We start from the raw sequence: 17182 nt of genomic DNA on the forward strand, positions 1-17182 counted from the left end.
AAGGAGCAAGACTCTGGCACAGGGATTAGCTTTTAAAAGGGCTTTTCTCTGGTTGGAAATGGCCGTAGTCTTGCGTTAGCATGCCCATATGGGTGCACAATCCACCATAAAAGATCTGAATTATACATGACGTGGCCTGTCTGCTTTATTGGCTGTGATCTGCTATTTCACTCTCACCTGATTGCATCAGTTCAGGATGGCTCAAAGTTTGGACTGAATCAATCTCAAATGCCATGTGCAGAATCTAAACACAACAAGGAGTGTGGTTTGGAGAGGAAAAATTATTCCAAGTACATATTGGTAACAACAACCACTCAGCTGCAGTAAGATAACGGCTAATTCACAAAAGCTGGTTAAGTTAGTAACACCTGGTTGAAATGACACGAGCTGGTGACTCACGTCTGACAGTTTGACATAGTGAAGCCATTATTCCATATGGTCAATGTACTGTAAGTGTCACTATGTTTCTATTATGAGCAGAGAAATGCTGTCTGTGTGTCGGTATGTGAGTGTGTGATGAGCTGGAGTAATAGGGCCACACACAGGTGTGTGTATGCTCACCTCCTCAATGATGCACCAGCTAATTGGTCTCCTGCGGCAACCTGACATATTCACACACTCACATTCACTCACAAACACACATTTTCAGGTGTGCACATACAAAAAAAAAACACACACACACAAAACATAGAGTGCCAAAGTTATATCCACATTAATACAGGGAACAGGAATAAGCACACATGTGCAAACACAACCATGCAGCCACATGCTCAGGCAGCCTGCAGAGTGCATTGCCAAATGAACTCATTATCACAGTGCTGACTCCGAGTGAAGAATGACACCCTAACAGACTGCTCATACGGTACAAATACCTTATGTAAAGTATTGTCAGTGAAAATAAAAAACACCGTCCAGGGAGGTATACTGTAAATCACAAGCTTTGAGAGAAAATATGCCTAAAAGCCCAAAATGTCCAAGCTGCCTAAAAACAGTTTCTTTTCCACTAAAGGACACACAGAGGTCCAAAAATGACCCATCTCTTGTTCCGTTAACACACTGGTGACAGCACTCATTCACCACACATCATAACTCGGAACAGAGCAAAGACACAGCTTTAACAAAAAAGAACAAAGGGAAATATATTTTCAGGCTTTTTCAATCTTCTATATTCTGCTTGTTTGCTTTCAAGCTCATCTCAGCTGTATAATTTCATCTTCCTCTTCAGCTGCAAAGGAAAAAAACTGTCCGTTCACACTGTCTATTCTACTCATTTATCCATTCCCGCTGACCCGTCCCTCTGTACCCCCTCCTCCCCCTTCCCTCATGGTGGAGGTCGAGAGAGGGATGTTCTGTTTTAAATAAGAAGGCAGCACCGGCCCATTAAACTCTGATAGTAATGATATTAATTTGGCAGGAACGTGTCATTTTCACAAGAGAGCAACTAGCTGAACTGTCATTATGGGCACATGCACACTAGCGCACAAAAGAGAAGCATTCGGTCAAATGCATGCTCTCACTCTCCCTGACACACACACACGCACACACACACACACACACACACACACACATACCAGGACCGTGTCACAGGAGAGCAGCTAGCGGTAACATTATGAGAGAGTTGGAGAGATCTGCTAATGGGATAGATTAGTGTGCCCTTGGTCACAACGGCCACAATGGAGTGACTAGAGCTGTGACTTATATCCATGTCCCACCTCTTCACCCCCTTTAACTCTCCTCTACAGCACTTTCTGCTGCCTTCTCTTCCTCTCTCCCTCCTGATCCTCCATAGATTCACATTTCATTCCACCTCCTTCTTGATAAAGCAGTGTCCTCTCTCTCTCTCGCTGTGTGTTTGCCTCCTATCTATGAATCTATCTGCTCTGTTTATGTGGCCTGTCCTCCTTCCACGGGTCTGTTTCACAAAGAGTCCCAAGAAACAGGAGGTAAGCCCAACACTTGACATGAATGAAAGCAACAAACCATGGACAGGAGAACATGGGAGGAGATGCAATTAAACGTAAAGCTACAAAAACTGATGATTGGTCACTTTTGTCAGCTCTGCTTCACGTCGAATTAACAAACACCACCTAATTTCTTAAACTCACAAGCAAACATTTAACCAGGTGCTAATCGACAATAATTTGAGTTACCAATAAAAAAATGACTTTCTGTAATAGTGGTAGTGAATGTACATTATCATAGCTACAGTATGTACTAGAAGAAGTGCCATGTCTCTACCCCTCTCTGTTTGCATGATGTGATGTGCACCATCCAAGTATTTTAACATTCATATTTTAATCTTCTATGATCAGATTCAAAATAAACATTGTGGAGGAATATCAAGAATTGTGCATTGTCTTTGCATTTTATTATTGATGGTAAAATATTATTTTTATCTTGTCAGCAAAATGTTACAAAAGTATGTAATATGCATTTAAATTCTAAAAGTGATCAGAATTCAACTGATCGTCTCAATAGGTAATCGACTCTTCCTTCACCCAAGATTTTATTCTTGCTATAGAGCCAGGCCAAATCCTCACAGGCCTTACTAATCAATGTGGAAAACCTGTGTAACAGCTGACGTTTTTTCATGAGGCGTATGTGAGAAACGTAAGCCTCTTGCAGAGTCGTGGTGTCTTCATAGTTCACCATAGAAACATGATGGGTCAACTTGAATGCATGTAGGGGTTAAGTCACTTGTCATTGATGGCTGCTCTGACTCAGTGATGTCTTCAACAGGAAGCTGTAGTCCTGGGTGGGGGGGGGGGGCACACAAACAAACATTGAATATTTTAATGTGTGTGGTTCAATGTACTTCACTTTTTGAGAAGTCACTGCTGTGCTTATCAGGCAGTGGCACTAACAAGACTGTATGTGTGTGTCTCTACACACACACATAGACACAATCTGTCCCTATCACACAGATGGGTCACATTTTCACCCATGCATACATTCAAACACACACACAACACACACTAAACGTCCCTGCTAAAGCACTACAGAGGGATGTGGAACCACACTGTTCAGTCAAAAAAGCAGACTCAATGCATTTAACTATTTTTATTGGTATGCTGATCCATGTGTGTGTGTGTGTGTGTGTGTGTGTGTGTGTGTGTGTGTGTGTGTGTGTGTGTGTGTGTGTGTGTGTGTGTGTGTGTGTGTGTTGTGTCTGTGTGTGTGTCCACACTGACCCCATCTCGGCGTTCCTGACCGGTTGAATGCGGGTTGCATAAATTAGTGCTGATGCTCTGCAATGTAATTATGCTGCTGTCAGGACGGCCCCTCTACTCAAATTCATTTTAATAAAGTTGGTCTCCAAGGTTACCGACCGGGGGTCACCTTCGATGTCAGCCCCTATGGATCGCACCCACAGAACAGTCAGAGAGGCTGCAGTTGGAGTACAAGCAGTACCTTAACACACACACACACACACACACACACACACACACACACACACACACACACACACACACACACACACACACACACACACACACACACACACACACACACACACACACACACACACACACACACACACACACACACACACTTGTGTACAGGATGGAGAGAGGAGGGTGACAGACAAGAGATGGGAGGAAACAAGGAGGATAGAAATGAACAGGTTGTACAAAGACAGATCAAAACTGTTCAAAAGGGAAGGTAGAAGACAAAATGTAGGTGTAGGTGAAAAGATAGAGGTGGGAGCATGAAGGAAGGAAAGAAACTGAGACAAAAGTAAAAAAGAGAGAAGGGACAAGGGTAGAGGGACAAGGAGAGGGCAGGGGAGTATCTCTCCTGGGCAGATGGTGGGGTGTATTCTCATTTGTCCCATCGCAGTGTGTGTGTGTGCTAACAATAACCTCCAGGGCAGAGCTGCAGCACTGAACACGCTTACAATTAATACAGACCTGCACACACAGCTGTGAGAGGCAAAGGTGTGGGTTTGTCTATACAAACACGCCGGGAGAGTGGATGCAGACACACTGCAGGAGAATGAAGAGAAGAAGTACGGAGGGTTTTCTAACTGTTTTCAAATAGCCTAAACGCTGAAGCATGATTTTGAAGCTTGATGTGACTGAGAGTGTAAGTCACTGCAAAAAAGCTTGCATAGATTGCGCATTTTGTGCTATTACTGCTTCAAATTATTTAAATGTGCATTTTGTGACATTACTGCTTCAAATTTTTTACAAAATGAAAAATTTCAAATGGAAATTCTTGAGATGTTTTCATCATTTCAGATGATGGTTTTATTTTCATTTTCTTTGACTCTTTTTAGTTGCAGTAATTGTTTCACTCATTTTTGAATGTTAATTTGTGCAACGTGATGAGCTAAATTGAAAAGTTATCTTCCTTAAACTGCATTGTTATTACATTGGCACATTAACCAATTGTGTCTATTGAACTGTTATACTAGTTAAGTCAATAAAATGCTCTTCCTAAACTCATATAAAGGTTTTATAGCTTATTACTGAGTTGATATAATCATCTGCCTTTATGAGTGAATTATATTATCACTTTGACCACCTGTGTTTGAAGCTGCGTGCTTTGAATTTTAAAATCTCTGTGCTACTGACCAGGTTCACACAGGAACTCGCACTCCACTCGCTTTTGTCGACTATCTTTCAGGGCGTTTGAGTGTTAAACCCATCCGAGTGGGCCGGGGTGACTTTGAATGCCTGTGTAATAGTTACAGCCACATGCTTTGTTAGCTGCAGGTAATTTATGGTTGAACTGGCCTGATACGATCGACGGCCCCTACTGTCTTTACCAGCCAGCCCCAAAGACACTGAAGAAGACTCTATCTGAAGAGGTAAGGTAAGAAAGAGACAGAGGTGAGGACAGCAAAGCGGTGCAGACACTTTAACTGTTGCTGCAGCTGGGAAGAATCTGAATCCTGGACTATAAGATGCTGAGAAATCATAAAGCAGGAAGGAGTGTGACGAATGAGTCACGTGACTGAGGGGCAGTGAGAGGGTGAGACAAATTAAAGAGTTGTAGAGTAGTTAAGTTCTCAGACTGTCTCTTGAGGTGTGCTGAGAATTAGATTGCTTTAGAGACTGACAGTCCATTCATCTGAACCATACCAAGACGGAACATTTAGTTAATTGAATGATTAATAAATTCTGCTCAGTCACACTATTTCACTCGGGTGTTGGCTTTGGATAAAAATGTCTGCCAAATGGGAGACATCATATATCACTCGTTTGAAACCTTTTGTGAGACTTGCGCTAGCATCGGTATGACTGGAACCAGCTCTGTGTACCCAGTATGGGAGATACGGCAGCAGCATGGCGAGTTGTTTAACCTTGTGCTCATCTCTCCTCCTCTACATTTCATCAGGAAATGCTTGTATTTCAACATGTTTTTTGCTGCTGTCTCATCATTACCTCCCTGTGAGAGACACAAGTCCCTCAGCTCAGAGTAAAGCACTACTGGAGAGTGAATGCCTGTCTTTCTGACGTGATGAACAGGCACAACAATCCACACGTCCACTTTGCAACCCCCTGCATCCCCTCACAAAGACAGGAACAGACCCTTGCCTTAAATATACCTCTTCCTTCACCTACTCTGCCAATCCAGTTAGGCAGGAACATCCTCACCCATCACTCCGGTCTCTCATTTCACTTTCGTGAGAACTGGCCTGTCTAATCCAGTCTGTCAGGCCGAGGAGGTCTCTGACTGCTGTTGTCCTTTCATCTCCTACCTTCAAACAGAATGGGGATGCTTTTATTACGCTGGATGAGTGACAGGTATGGGAGTCAGGTGGAGACAGGTCCATGATATGGATGGGAACTTTGTCCTGTTTAAATACACTAATGGAAGATAAGAGGGCTGTCACAGGGTAAGTTGGAGATGCGATGAGACAGAAGACACAGACACTCATCTTTACTCGTGGATGATTTGTGAATGTAGAGACAGGGATGTGCAATGTATTACATCAGATACAAGAGTGTAGGCACCTGCTGCCTCCTTCACCCTTAAGAAACAGACTCTTTGTGTAATAATAGTTGACAAAACTAAATATTCAGACTGTTATGCCTTCAGAGAACAAAAGGTCTTCTGCGTTAGCCCCAGTACGTCTGAATGATTTCTGCAAACACAGAAGTCTAAAACCAGTCTGCCTGTTTTTCCTGGGTGAAACACTCCAATTCCTGTGCTACATTAACACACAGATCTCCAGTGAACACACACACACTGATCTGAATCAAAGCAGGCTGCCTTTTGGATAGATGACACTTGCATACCAGAGGAGGGGGCACACAAATAGGATTCAAGGGAGGAGGAGGGGTGATGTGTGGTGGGGGTGAGTCCATAAATAGGATTGTGTAAGAAACAGGGCGAGCTAAATAGGATTGTAATGTACAGGAAAGGATGTATAAATAGGATATGAGAGTCAGAGCTGTGTTCTCACTAGTTCCACGTCCCTCTGGTATAAGAGTTCTCTAGGACTGGCTTGCAGCGCACATGCATTTGTGTGTGTGTGTGTGTGTGTGTGTGTGTGTGTGTGTGTGTGTGTGTGTGTGTGTGTGTGTGTGTGTGTGTGTGTGTGTGTGTGTGTGTGTGTGTGTGTGTGTGTGTGTGTGTGTGTGTGTGTGTGTGTGTGTGTGTGTGTGTGTGTGTGTGTGTGTGTGTGTGTGTGTGTGTGTGTGTGTGTGTAAGTAAAAGCCATTAATGTGGAGGCTAATCTTCAGGCACCTGTCTCCTCAGGCAGAGTGTGACCTCCACTAGCCAGGTTCACCCATGTTTGTCCTCCCTTCTCATTCCTCACCTTCTCCCCCCACACAATTCTCAATCATCACACCCCTTCCTTTTTGCATTTCTTTGAAATTTGCTTTTCATATTTCATAAATGAGATCTGTGTTTCTTTCTTCCTCTTTGACCTCTTTTAACAGGTAAACTGTCACTCCTGCCAGGTGAACGCCACTCGCTCCCCCCCAGCAGAAGTTGTCGGTCAAAGCTTTGTCTCTCCTTTTCCTCTATCTCTCTTTTTGGGGTCAGTGGGCTTTGGGAGCTGTCAGCTCAATGGTGGAGTCTGCTGGCTGATGAAATAAGGTCAGGAGTCAGGGGTCAGGATTTAGAGGACAGCATGTGACCCTAAAAGCAAACAGCATGGGGAGAGGGCTGTACCCAGGAAAGAGCCTGTCAGTCTACACACAGGGGGTGAAGTGTGTATACAGTGTGTGTTTGGAACACTCATATTTACATGCTGATGCCCTCTTTCTTTTTCATATATTTACACCTGACTTTTGAGTGTGTGTGTGTGTGTGTGTGTGTGTGTGTGTGTGTGTGTGTGTGTGTGTGTGTGTGTGTGTGTGTGTGTGTGTGTGTGTGTGTGTGTGTGTGTGTGTGTGTGTGTGAAAGGCATGGGATGTGATGTGTGAGATGTGTCATGTTAGCATGGCATGCATCTATTAGACTGTTTATGGTTCCTTGTCAGATCAGCGCCTCTCCTCCACTCATGATTACATTACAAACCTGTTTACACAGCCAAGGTCACAACGGCCCACTCTGAAAACATCATCTTCCCCATAAGCCAAGGCAACAATGCATACGAAACTGACAAAGACACCAGCAGTTAGTCACACGCAGTGAACAATGCAGACTCTGATACAGTCATATAATCATATTTTAAGCTCCAAGGTAACCGTGTATGCGTGTGTGTGTGGGGCCCAGGAGAGTGTGCATCCTCCTCAGACAGGTAATGGATGGTCGGCCTGAAAGAGACTGAGGGGAATTAAGATAAACACACCCTGATAAAACGAACCTCCCTAGCCTCACAGCTGTCTGTTTACAAAGAATTAAAACATATCACATATGCTGCATCCACATACAAGCATGCAAGTATGTGCACACAAACACCGATGCCTGCATAAATGGATGTACAAATGCACACAGGAAAACACACAGTTTACACTTAGGGTTTTATGATGGATTTATGTACAAAGGCGTACTTGAATAGTGGAATAAATGTTTGGACAGTGGTGGCTCTTTGAATAATTGATGTATGAATCACCCACAAGAGATCTTGTAAATTATGAAGACAAATAAACACTCCATATATCAGACCCCTATTATAAAATGTTAAAAAGAAGCAGACAGAAATGCATCTGCTTACGCAAGGACTTCTATTTTTATTTTTATTTTTTTTGCTGGTGCAGAAGTCCAGCATACAGATCAAATAGGCTAACAATTTGGCAATCATCAGGGTCTAGAGCCAAGCCTGGGTCAAAGGGACGATGAAGATGGTCCCAAAACTTTGCTATAGGAATATAGGTGAAAGAGTCACCAAACAAAATTAATGGAAACTGGATATCTACTCTAGGTGATATGTGCCTGTACAGAGGATGAGCCTGCAGCTTCCTGAATAAAAGTACGGACCTAGAATATGTTATATATACAGTATGATAATCATTGCAGGCAGTAATTTATTTTACAATCAACAATGTAGTACCCACTGGAAGTGGGTACTACCATTTTGAGAGGCGAGGTACGGCCAAAAGTTTGTACAACACACCTCCCAGTGCAAACACTTCATATGTGCTCACACACACAAGTTTATGCACCACTGCTCTAAGTACATAATGAAGTGTGACATATCAAGCAAAAGCGCTAATGCCGTGTGAAGTCATTAGTGAACTCTCTCTTTCACACAAACAGACACGCACGTATACACAATTACGCAAGTGTGCACAAACACATACCACCACAATCTTGTGTGGACACAAACATTCCTACTCTTTCAGTCTTTACTTGAAAGGTGTAATAGTCATCGGTCCTCGTGTGAACGCGTGTGAGAATACGGGCTGCATGAATGGAGAGTTTATGATGGGCCTGTATTAAGGTGAGGGGTTCAGAGCTCACTCCGCTGCAGGTTGTGAGGTACTCTCATGACAGTTTGTGACTATTGACCAATACACATGTGTGTTAAACTGATACAAACGACAAAATGTTGTCTGACATGCTTCATCCAAAGAGGGGGAGATGGGGGAGGGAGACAGACTCTAAAAGCTTGTCAGTCCCTCTTAATTATTCTAATTGCTGAGCTCAAGCTTCATGCCAAGGCTTAGGCATTCCCCTGGCACAACACAAGCCACCCAATCACACAACACACACACACACACACACACACACACACACACACACACACACACACACACACACACACACACACACACACACACACACACACACACACACACACACACACACACACACACACACACACACACACACACACACACACCTCTCCCCTCATCTCCATATTGAACTCCTCCATCTCCCTCTTTTCCTCAGCTCCCTCTATGAGCCTCCCTCCACCCTCAGAGCACTCTCTTAGTTCTCCACTCCTCCTTCTCTCCTCCCATCACAACAGACCCTTCTGCTTCCTCTGTGCAGCCACTCCTCTCCTCCACCCCTCCGTTCCTCCAAACTGGATTAAAAGTACTTTTCATTACCCGTGCGGGAGATATGGCACTTAAAAATCACCCCATTATCATTTTTCACCCAGCAAACAGCACACACTCTCACAGAGACATAATTACCACACCCTGTCATACCAGGGAGATGGAGGCTCCTGATTTCCAGCCAGGCCGTGTGTGTCACTCTGTGCGTGTGTGTGTGTGTGTGTGTGTGTGTGTGTGTGTGTGTGTGTGTGTGTGTGTGTGTGTGTGTGTGTGTGTGTGTGTGTGTGTGTGTGTGTGTGTGTGTGTGTGTGTGTGTGTGTGTGTGCAAGAAACTGCTGCCTGTCCGCCTGCCTGCCTGCTACTCTTATTGATATTAAAAGCGCTGCATAAACGAGTGTTTAAAATTGCTGTCAGAGGAGGGGGGGGGGGATCCACTCCAATCACAAACTGCAGCACACATCACTGGATCACTTTCCCAGCTTGGCACATGGTAATGGTCTGGAATAACAGAACACTGCCAGATGATTCCCATTCCCACATTCTAAGTTGCGTGAGGCTGCAGAAGAGGCAGCTGAAATTGGGGGGTGGGGGTGGGGGGTGTGAGTGATAGAGCTGGCTTCAACCAGTCAACACTTAACACATAATGAATTGGGAGTCATATGATGAATTGGATTTATGGCAACACTTGTTCTTAATGGCTGAAGTGCTTCAAATTGTGAGACTAGGGAGGGAAGAGGGACTCGACTCATTCACACTAATATTCATTTAGAAAGCCAGTCCTCATCTAACAGTTAGACCAGTCCTGCAGGGACCACGCCTTCACTCACAGCATTCACCAGGGGGTGTTAAATATATACGTGTTTAAAACACTCCCTGCACCCCGAAGACATTCATCACCGTGACAACGCTGCAAGGCGGTGCCCCAATATCACTCCGTAGGGGCCTTCCGTTGGCCTGTCATAGAAATGGGTGTCTATAATTATGCCTGTAGATAAAGCAGGGACAAACGTGGGTCCTGCATGATTAACTAGGTTGCTGTTTGATCACATTTGACTAATTTGTGGCATAAATCTTCAGGCTGGCGCCCCTGCAAGAAACCATTAGCCCTGACACTGACACCCCTGACACTCACACACATACAGACTAATAATCATACCTCTAAGAGGAGATGCAAAAAAAGAGGGATGCAGGCCTTTTAGCAATGCTGAAGTGAAATACAGATAATCGGTCTCGTTTCCAAAACTCTTTTTGTACCAAGTTAAGGGTGGGGGAGTAGAGGTGTAGGTGGGGCAGCTGCCTAAGCACGATGTAGAAAGAATTGCAGGTGTACTGGATTATAATATTAAGCAAACATGAGCTCTGAGGTCTAATTATGACACTAGGGAGGTTAGAGAGCAGGAGAGAGATTCAGTACTGTGTGGTGGAGTGGATGCTGAAGCCAGCAGAACCAGCTTGGTCATTTGTAAACAGGTAACGATGCAGGCCAGGTGTATGAGCATATGTACCAATGAGCAGGGGAGGAAACAAGGGGAGGGAGGGAGTCAAAGGAGAGGGGGAAGACGGGGGAAAAGAGTGGGAGGAGAGGTGGGAGGATCTAATTAGGGTGAATTTACAGTGCCCTGTGCCAAGCACTTAAAATGGCCAACTGGGCACAGAAATTTATTACAGGGTTAAATTAGGTTGTCTGTTGAGGGTTGGTGGGGCCACCTGCAGATGTCAATTGTCACAGAGATTATTATAACTGCAGAGAAACACAACAATAACGCAACACCAGATACACAAACACAAATGCATGATGACATATACAAACTTTCAGAGAGTAACCGGTTTTTTGTTTTTTTTAGAGTTTAAGACGATATCAATTTAATCGCATGAGCAATTAAGAAAAATGCTTGAACCCATTTAGCATGAATCAATGAACTTCTGGACAGAAGGTTTCCAGTGCACGCCGTCTTTGCCTCCATTTGCATCAGTATCCTTGATCAAATCTGCAAGGTAAACAGGTTTAAAACCTGATGGGGGATATTAAACTTGCAGATTGAGCCCGACTCCCCCTCCCTAGGCTTGTCTGGAGCTTGAGGCTGGGCTTTGGGTCTCTGTATTTGACTCTGGCTGCTGAGAGCAAGGACGTGGCATAGCGAGTCAGCCCTGAGCAGCCATACTTTCATGGTCGGTTTCCATTTAAATATCTGACTGACAGGGAACATGGCGCCATTAAGGCATCCCGAGGGCCCGGCATGAGAGGAGGAAATGGGCGGATAAAACTCCTCAGGGGAGAGGAGGGGGGTGAGACAATGGCCAAGCTGCCTTAAAGCCTTTAACAGTGGGACCTGCTCCTAAAAACTGTATAGGTACCACTTTATCCACTCACTTCTCAATCCCTTCACACCCAAAACAACCTTGTCTCTCTGGAACTAAAGCAGGATTTATCTAGCATGACTTACAGCCCCAGCCTGACTTTCTTCTTCTCCTGGCAGTATGGGGTCACATAGCATGTGCAAGTGCACATGAGTCAGTGTGTGTTCACATAAAATAGTAAAATATTCCTCTACTACAGTAACTGTCATGTCAAACATGTAATACACACAGTCATACAGCAGGATAGCAGCACAACACTAAAAGCAATGGCAGTTGTTCACCTTCTCTTTCCATCATTTAAGTGAAATCACATGTTGGTTGTTCCAGCTTTTTATATGTGAAGAGAAGTTATCTCAAAACCTTTACTTTTTAAATTAAATATCAAAAAATGGGTGAATGTTTTTTGTTTTTTAAAGATTAAATAATATGTGAATTCAGAAATACACAGTAGGTGAATCAGTAATTAAAATTACATGTGGCCATAATTGAGCAATGTCAAAAACACTGGCTGCTAGAAGATTATGTTCTGCCATTGATACAGATTTGCACATATTCTTATGTATTGGGGCTTTTTAAGGGAATCAAAACCACCCAAAGGTTGAACCCCAATACATCAAATCTACATCTTTACATTCATTAATGGTCTCAGCCTAAATACGTCACACTCCTGTCTACGTGGGTTGCATTGGTGGGGGTGTTTTGTTTCAGGTGCCTGTGAGTTGATGCCATGTGATACAAAAAAAGCGGCAATGTCCAAGCCTCATCCAACGCCAAAACAGTACGCAGTTGTCAGGGGTATTATGGAACAGGATTCATTATTCAGACCCCAACAGCGAGAATTTTCTATTATACTGCATTCATTCCCAGAGAGAAAACATTCCTTTTGGAGTCAAACTGTGCAGAATTGACAATCTGATCTTGGTTACTTTGGATCTGGTTCTTGTCCTGGTCCTAAATAGACAAAGTCTTGGTTAAATAACTGGTGTTAATTATGCTGAGCTTCAATCTCTTGGGTCAAGAATCTAAACTGTGAATGCTATCATGCCGAGAAGTTAAGTGGCTGTCAGAAGGGTGAAGCACAGCAGCAAACAGCTTGGATGCACAGCTAAAAATGAGTAGGGCCAGGCAGGACAGCAGCAGCATGAAGACAAGAAACTTGGTCTGAATGAGGAGCAAGAGAGAAAGTGAGAATGACAGAGCAGGACAGAGAGGAGAGAGAGAGGAGAGCGAGAGAGAGCGAGAGAGAGAGAGAGAGAGAGAGAGAGAGAGAGAGAGAGAAAGAAAGAACGACTATCGTCTGCCAGTGATATACGTGATATACTTCTACCTGCTCACTTCCCACAACTTAGCTTTCTGTGCCACCATCTATACTGCCAAGTCCAATAAAGGTCAAGCCCCTGCCTTCCTCCTAAGGAGCTCATTTGCATCCCGCCGGCAAACAACCAGTCAGGGCTTGTTCAAAGGGCCAGCTAATCCAATCAGATTGCTCATCTCTGAGGCCTTATCACCACAGACACCAGCATCTGTGGGAACCACATCACAGGGCATCATGGGGCTGCTGGTTGTGATTGGTGGAGACAGAGAGTCAGAAGAAAGTATGCATCATAAGACTTCAACACAGCTCAGTGTAGCCAGGAGTGACAGTCGGAGAGCGGGAAAGGCTTAACCAACGATTCCAATGTTATGATGGCTGCCCCAGGAACAGCCGGATACATATTGGTTGTGAAACATGAATTAGACCTGTAGGATTTCATCTTTATCTACTGTTGAGCACAGAGCAATGTGGATGCGAGGTATATGAGCTTAATAGTAAGGTGGCAAGATGTAATTTTTTTTGGTGGATACCTGGAAAACTAATAATTTCACATTTTTGTATTTTCAAAAGAAGTTCATAACCTGTAGTTCCTGGTGAACTGAAGGTAAGAAAAGCTGGGATGTAGTGAGCAAATATTGGTGATCTAATATTCCATAGCTCTGAAAAAGATTTGGGCAAAAGGCAGTAAAAAATTTTCTGTTTCTGCATACATAAAATGTATTATTTGAAATTGTGTTTGCTTTCAATTAAATTGTAAAAAAAATTTGTTCTTCTTCTCTGAATTTTTGGAGGATCATAAACAATCTTTAAAATGCACTGACTGTATTAGTGTGTGTACGCTGCGCATCGTTCCACCATAGAAACGGAATATAATAAATATGGTCTATTATCATGTATCCCAACATATTTGGTAAACTAAAGGTCAAAAAACACATTTTACTATTATATCACTATATACAATACTATTATATAAAGGTCCAGCAGCACAAATATAAGTAAATGGTCTGCAAAACAGTAAGAAAGAAAGTTAAGACAAATTGTTCAATAAAATATAAAATGAAACAGATGATTAACAACTGTTGGATATGTCCTTCTAGCTTAGAAGGGGACAGAAAATCCTTGTGTAGGTTAATATCTAGCTCTCAGCAAACACACACACACACACACACACACACAAAGACACACACACACACACACACACACACACATGCACGCACGCGCACACACCTTTATCACCAGTCCAACAGCATCCACAGGAGTAGAAACACTGTTTGCTCATTCAGGTATATGAGCTACAGAGGTGATCCGGTTGTACGAGTGACTTTGTGTCCAGGGACACGGTTCGACGTAAAGGGACATGGAGGTACATAAAGGTACAAGGGGACAGTGAAACCAACTTGGCTGTCCTTGCTCATAATCCCACAGAGACCACAGTCCCATCCGTCTCTCCTCCATTTCTGCTCCAGCTGCTCACCTTTCTCATCCTCCTGCTCCTTCTTCTTGTCCTACCTACATGTAACTGCTCTTTGCCATTTCCCCTCGCTCAACCCTCCTCTACCCCCCATTGCTTCGCCTTTGGACTCGCTCTCGACCTCGTCGGTGTCACTATTAGCAGCATCACACTGGGATCACATGGCTGCTGAGGTATGGAGGCCAAGTCAATGGAGCATGGCACACAAAGACGTCCATATACCCCCATTACCATCGCTTCCTCCGGCTCCCTCCTCTCAATAATTCTCTCTCCCACCAATTCCCATCCCTTCCTGATCATTAGCTTGGAATGCAGCCAAATTGGATTTAACTAGCCAGACTAACTGTATTTTTTTTCTCAATATGTCCCATGCTTTTCTCTGAAGCAGTTTAGCATATTGAAACACATTAAAACTTCCTGAACTTAGGAAGAAAAAATATGAATGGCTCCTCAGAATGGTTTTTAACCTTTACGTCGCTTTTGAAACAGTGGATATATCATCGTGTAACAGAACCACAGTTTGTTGGATGTGTGACCTGCTCTTTGTCCCAGCCTTGGCAGACTATTAAACCTGGAGCAAGGAGTCAGAGAGGGGAGACAGGCGTGAGGAGGAGGCAGAGGTGAATCTATAACAGCTCTCCAGGCAGAGCCCTTCTCCGCCAGAGTCAGCTATGGATTCATCCCATCCCTCTCTGTTCTCTTACTCTCTCCTTTTGTGTCCAAGTTGTATGAGTGCAGCATGGTAGGGAAACGTGTGTGTGTGTGTGTGTGTGTGTGTGTGTGTGTGTGTGTGTGTGTGTGTGTGTGTGTGTGTGTGTGTGTGTGTGTGTGTGTGTGTGTGTGTGTGTGTGTGTGTGTTGAGTGCAGCCCGTGCATGTGATAAGCCTGTAGTAGTAGTGGTCCTGTGAGGGACCTAAGGCCCTGTTCTCCTGATTAGTCATTTATCAGGCCTGGCAGCCAAGACCCACCATAATCACTCTTCTCTTCCCCCTCCTCCTTTTCCTGCACTGATCCCCCTCTATCCCTCTAGATCTCTACTGTATCCCCCCCTACAACAATGCTCTCCATCCCCCAACACCAAAGTCTACATGGCGGGCCATGTACATGTCTATCCAGTCTCTACCTGCCTCTATCCAAGCTTCTTCCACTCGATCCTACTTGTCCTCAGTTTGAGAAGTCCCCTTCTCGTTGCTCTTCAAAAACCGATTTGGTTTCTCTCTTCGATCGACATTTATGCCTGAGCTAACGGACCAAATGCTGCAGCCAAAAACAAAATTTGCATTTAGTCTTTGATTTTTGCGAGCTCGAGCCGTTTAATTGTGAAGAAAGCGAAGAGGAATAGCTTGATGACAGGGAGATGGGAGGGCAAGTGTCTTCCAGAGTGGCAGGAGGACCTCCCTATCAACCAGCGCCACACTCCCTCATACCGCCATGTCAACAGAAGGGGATTAGGGCACCAGGGATATTGAGGAAGCAAAAATGAGTTAATGCAGTTAACTAGCGGCTTCTTGTCAATCTCTCTTCCAGCAGTTGGTAGAAATTGGAAAAGCTGTCTAGCCAAGGAGAGGGAATGTAATCTGGACTATGCAGACTGGAGGATACAGGCATATGAAAGGGCTGTCCCTCCTGATTCCCATGTGTCTTTTCTCTTTACTTCACCCTTCCTTACCATCATTCCCACTTTCTCTACCCTATCTCTCTCAAAAAGGGAGGGGTTACAGAAGAAGGAAGGAAAGAAATGTTGACAGAGAAAAAAATGAACAAATACAGAGGAAGACAGACCCAAACCAGGGTTAAAAGAAAAAAATGCTAATAAAAAGGGTGGAACTGGGGATAATGGAAGCAAATTTGTATGGATAAAGAGAACAAAGCATGTGATTGTATGCGTATTACAGTGTGTGGCAGCTGTTTGAAGCCCATGAGAGAGAACAGCTGGGAGTTCACAACACACACTTCTTAACATATCCCTCATTTCTCCTTAAACATCTCCATATCCCTCCATCCCCAGCCTCATCTTTTCCTCCAGCTCCCGGTTCCATTCATTTATTTCGATTCCCCTGCTCAAACTCCGCCTCAAAACTGGTTTTCTTGCAGCCTCTTCACTCACTTTTATTTTTCTCCTCCTTACCTCTATTTGTTCTTGTTTTGTGTCTTTTTTCCATGCTTTTACAAAACTCTCCTTCCTCTTTGTCTCAAACTGGAACTGGAGTTTCGGCCCCCACTGACTGTGACACTTCTCAGAGAATAGTCTCTGTTAAAGCAGCTCTCTTATAAAACACAGCCCCACGCCATCTCCACATTACTCAGCTCACCCCTCCTTTAAATGAACCAAAGATGCATGCGGCCATCTGTGGGGCACAATTAAATACTATCCCCTTTAATTCAGCTGCATGCCACATTACCCTCTCAATTCAAAGCCCTGTAAGTCCACTTATCGGTCTGAGTGAAGTAACACAACGACGTGCATCTAACTTACACTACAATATCTTTTTATCAATATATCACTTTAGTATTTGAAGTAATCCTAACTTATTTTATTTCATACGGCGGATTATACTTGATATTGACAACGGAGAGATGACCAGGGATGAGAGGGAATAAAACCAGAACAGGGTTAACCAATGAAAATTA

At 43.9% G+C, this 17182-nt stretch overlaps 1 protein-coding gene across 2 annotated transcripts in view; it reads right to left on the reverse strand.

Moving 5' to 3' along the window:
• The window catches only part of wwox (WW domain containing oxidoreductase), a 130998-nt gene that overhangs the window by 7984 nt on the left and 105832 nt on the right, over positions 1–17182 (reverse strand). The window contains exon 9 of one of the 2 annotated variants that reach the window (XM_068313192.1): positions 2599–2751. The exons of the other annotated variant lie outside the window; for it this stretch is intronic. Coding sequence (XP_068169293.1) covers positions 2701–2751 — 51 coding nt within the window. The 3' untranslated portion in view covers positions 2599–2700. Of the gene's footprint in view, positions 1–2598; positions 2752–17182 lie in introns of those variants that run through there. 2 annotated transcript variants of the gene reach the window in all.

Source organism: Antennarius striatus, chromosome 4 (assembly GCF_040054535.1).
Source record: "Antennarius striatus isolate MH-2024 chromosome 4, ASM4005453v1, whole genome shotgun sequence".
NCBI classification, from domain to species: Eukaryota; Metazoa; Chordata; class Actinopteri; order Lophiiformes; family Antennariidae; genus Antennarius; species Antennarius striatus.